Source organism: Muntiacus reevesi, chromosome 1 (genome assembly GCF_963930625.1).
Source record: "Muntiacus reevesi chromosome 1, mMunRee1.1, whole genome shotgun sequence".
Taxonomy (NCBI): Eukaryota; Metazoa; Chordata; class Mammalia; order Artiodactyla; family Cervidae; genus Muntiacus; species Muntiacus reevesi.
The window spans coordinates 74,118,700-74,122,318 of NC_089249.1; the positions used below are offsets into that span (position 1 = coordinate 74,118,700).

Consider the following 3,619-nt stretch of genomic DNA (forward strand, 5'->3'; position numbering starts at 1 on the left):
TAAGGCAGAAGTAAATGTTTTTCTGGAACTATCTTGCTTTTTCTATGATCCAATGGATGTTGGCAATTTAATCTCTGGTTCCTCTGCCATTTCTAAATCCAGTTTGAACACCTGGAAGTTCTTGGTCCACATACTGTTGAAGCCTCGCTTGGAGAATGTTGAGCACTACCTTGCTAGCATGTGAGATATGTGCAATTGTGTGGTAATTTGAACATTCTTTGGCATTGCCTTTCTTTTGGATTGGTGTGAAAACTGATCTTTTCCAGTCCTGTGGCCATTGCTGAGTTTTCCAAATTTTCTGGCATATTGAGTGCAGCACTTTCACAGCATCATCTTTTAGGACTTGAAATAGCTCAGCTGAGATTCCATCACCTCCACTAGCTTTGTTTGTAATGAAGTTTCATAAGGCCCACTTGACTTCACACTCCAGACATTCACAGGATGTCTGGGTCTAGGTTAGTGATCACTCCTTTGTGGTTATCTGGGTCATGAATATCTTTTTTGTATAGTTCTGTGTATTCCTGCCACCTCTTCTTAATATCTTCTGCCTCTGTTAGGTCCATACCTTCTCTGTTCAGTCCATACATTCTCTGTTCTTTATTGTGCCCATCTTTGCATGAAATGTTCCCTTGACATCTCTAATTTTCTTGAAGGGATCTCTACTCTTTCCCATTGTATTATTTTCTTCTACTTCTTCACATTGATCACTTAGGAATGCTTTCTTATCTCTCCTTGCTACTCTTTGGAACTCTGCATTCAGATGGATATATCTTTCCTTTTCTCCTTTGCCTTTACAAGTGTTTAAGTTACACCAAAACTGAAAATGCTTGATGGTGTATAACATGTGATCCAGTTTTGAGTGTCAGATCACTGGCAATATTGATATGAGATTGGAAAATCACAGATGGATGACTAGGAGGTAGAGGGATGACTCTTTCACTTTTATGTCTTATGAGCAGTATCTGTTTTCTGTGACTATTGTACAAATTACCACAAATTAGCTGGCTTAAAACAATAGAAATTTATGCTCTTACAGTTCTGGAGGCGAGAATTCTGAAATCAATGACTCTTGGCCAAATTCAAGGTATTGGCAGGGACATACGTCCCACAGGTCACTAGCAAAAAGTCTATTCTTTACCTCCTTTGTCTCTGGCACTACTGGCATTCTTTGTTTCATGGGCACATCACTGCAGTTTTCAAGGTTGGAATCCTCAAACCTCTCTATTTTCCATCTTCATATTGCCTTCTCCTCTGTGCATCTATGTCAAATTTCCCTCTGCCTCTCTGTTATAAGTACCCTTGAAATTGCAATTAAGTTTTGTCGGGATGATTCAGGATAATCTCCTATGTCAATATCTTTAATTTAACCACATCTGCAAAGACTTTGATGAAAATATCAAATGTCATATGACATTTGTCATAGATGTCATATTTACAAATTCCAGGAATTAGGACATGTATAGCATTTTGTGGTCCATTTTCAACCCATCACCTGAGAATGAGACAGTATAATTCTAGCAGAGAAAATGTACCTAAAAAAACTTGCAAAATGAATGAAAAAATCACTCCTTTTTCTGGTACAGAATTCCATTTTCTCTTTTATACTGAATTATTTCTCCAACTGTGAAAAAACAGTTCCCAAACCAACCACCCTTCTCCAATGCTGCCTTGAACTATAGCTCAGGTAATGTCCTGAGCTACTTCTTCTTAGCTCAATTTCCCTTGAGAGCTAAGCCCTCAAACTCCATCATGCTGTCATTCTTTTTTTAATCCATTCCATAAACAAGTATTGAGTAAAGATTGTATGAGGGTTAGGAGTTCGTGGAAAGTAAAAAAGAACACATGATAAGTAAGAAAATAGATACAGATATACTAAGACTTGTTTTAAAACCACTCACCAAACATTTATCAAATACCCCGTGTAGTTATAATTGCTAAATTATTGAGTACAATCCTCAAGTCTAAGAGTTTTTCCCTGGAGGTTGGAGGTGATACAGGAAAGGGATGGAACAAAATGTTGTAGCAATAATTGATAATATACTGTTGAGTATCTTCAGAAGGTTGTAATCTGGGGAAATCAGCAGTTTGGTCTATTTGTCTTTCAACATCTTGCTCTTCCTGTTACTTTTTCAGGCAATCAAGTGGACAGAGATCATGAGAAATTTGAGTGGAGACTACATAGTAGAGTTTGTTTTGGTGGGCTTCCCTACCTCCCCACCCCTTCAACTGCTCCTCTTTGCACTCTTCCTTGCAATTTTTTTGTTGACATTGTTGGAGAATGCACTCATTGTTTCCACCATCTGGCTCACTCCAAGCCTTCATCGCCCAATGTACTTTTTCCTTGGCCATCTCTCCTTCCTGGAGCTATGGTATATCAATGTCACTGTTCCCCGACTCTTGGGGGCATTTCTTACCCAGGAGCATAGAGTCTCCTATGTAGGTTGTATGACCCAACTCTATTTCTTCATTGCCTTAGCCTGCACTGAATGTGTCCTGTTGGCAGTCATGGCCTATGACCGCTACCTGGCCATCTGTGAACCTCTCCATTATCCTAGTCTCATGCCCTTCAGTATGGCCACTCGCCTTGCTGCTTTCTCTTGGGGTAGTGGCTTCTTCAGCTCCATGATGAAGCTTCTTTTCATTTCCAGATTGTCATACTGTGGATCCAATATCATCAACCACTTTTTCTGTGACATCTCTCCACTTCTTAACCTCACCTGCTCTAACAAGGAACAAGCAGAACTAGTAGACTTCCTCTTGGCCCTGGTGATGATTCTGCTCCCTCTATTGGCTGTGGTTTCATCATATGCTGCCATAATCGCCACCATCCTGAGGATTCCTACTGCCCAGGGACGTCACAAAGCCTTTTCCACATGCGCCTCTCACCTGGCAGTGGTTGTTATCTACTACTCCTCCACTCTTTTTACCTATGCCCGGCCCCGGGCCATGTACACCTTCAACCACAGCAAGGTCGTCTCTGTGCTCTATACTGTCATTGTACCATTTCTCAACCCAGCCATTTACTGCCTGAGGAACCAGGAAGTAAAGGATGCCCTCAGAAAGACAGTGCTGGCTAGGTGCCCCTGTTCCAAGGATATCCCAGATTGGTGTGCAATAAAACCGGACAAAAAAGGAACAGTATCCTAATAGTGACATATCAAAGAATCATAAAATAGGCTTAACAGGACCAAAATATCAGTTAGCACACTGCTTCTTTAAATAGTGTCAGGAAACTTTTTGATACAAACAAAAAATTGTGAATCATTGATCTTATACAAGAGTTTCCAAACTAATATTGAAATGGTTATATAAGAATCTCTGGGGGGTTGTTAAAATGCACATTCCCAGAAAAATTTATGGAGAATCTGATAGAGTATGCATTGTTTGTCTAGTGGTAAAGAACCCACCTGCCTGTGCAGGAGACATGGGTTTGATCCCTGGGTAGGTAAGATGCTCTGGAGGAGACCATGCAACCCACTCCAGTGTTCTTGCCTTGAAAATCCAATGGCCAGATGAGCCTAGTGTGCTACAGTCCATGGGGTCTCAAAGAGCTGGACACAGCTGAAATTACTTAGCACACATGCCTTGTTTGCAACCCTGACATGCATCATTTTCAACT

General features: G+C 40.7%; 1 protein-coding gene across 1 annotated transcript; it reads left to right on the plus strand.

The window, feature by feature from the left end:
* Positions 1–2,154: 2,154 nt before the first annotated feature.
* OR6P1 (olfactory receptor family 6 subfamily P member 1) lies at positions 2,155–3,147 on the plus strand. The gene has a single exon (XM_065943629.1). The coding sequence runs from the start codon at positions 2,155–2,157 to the stop codon at positions 3,145–3,147; it is 993 nt and encodes a 330-aa protein (XP_065799701.1).
* The last annotated feature ends 472 nt before the right edge of the window (positions 3,148–3,619 follow it).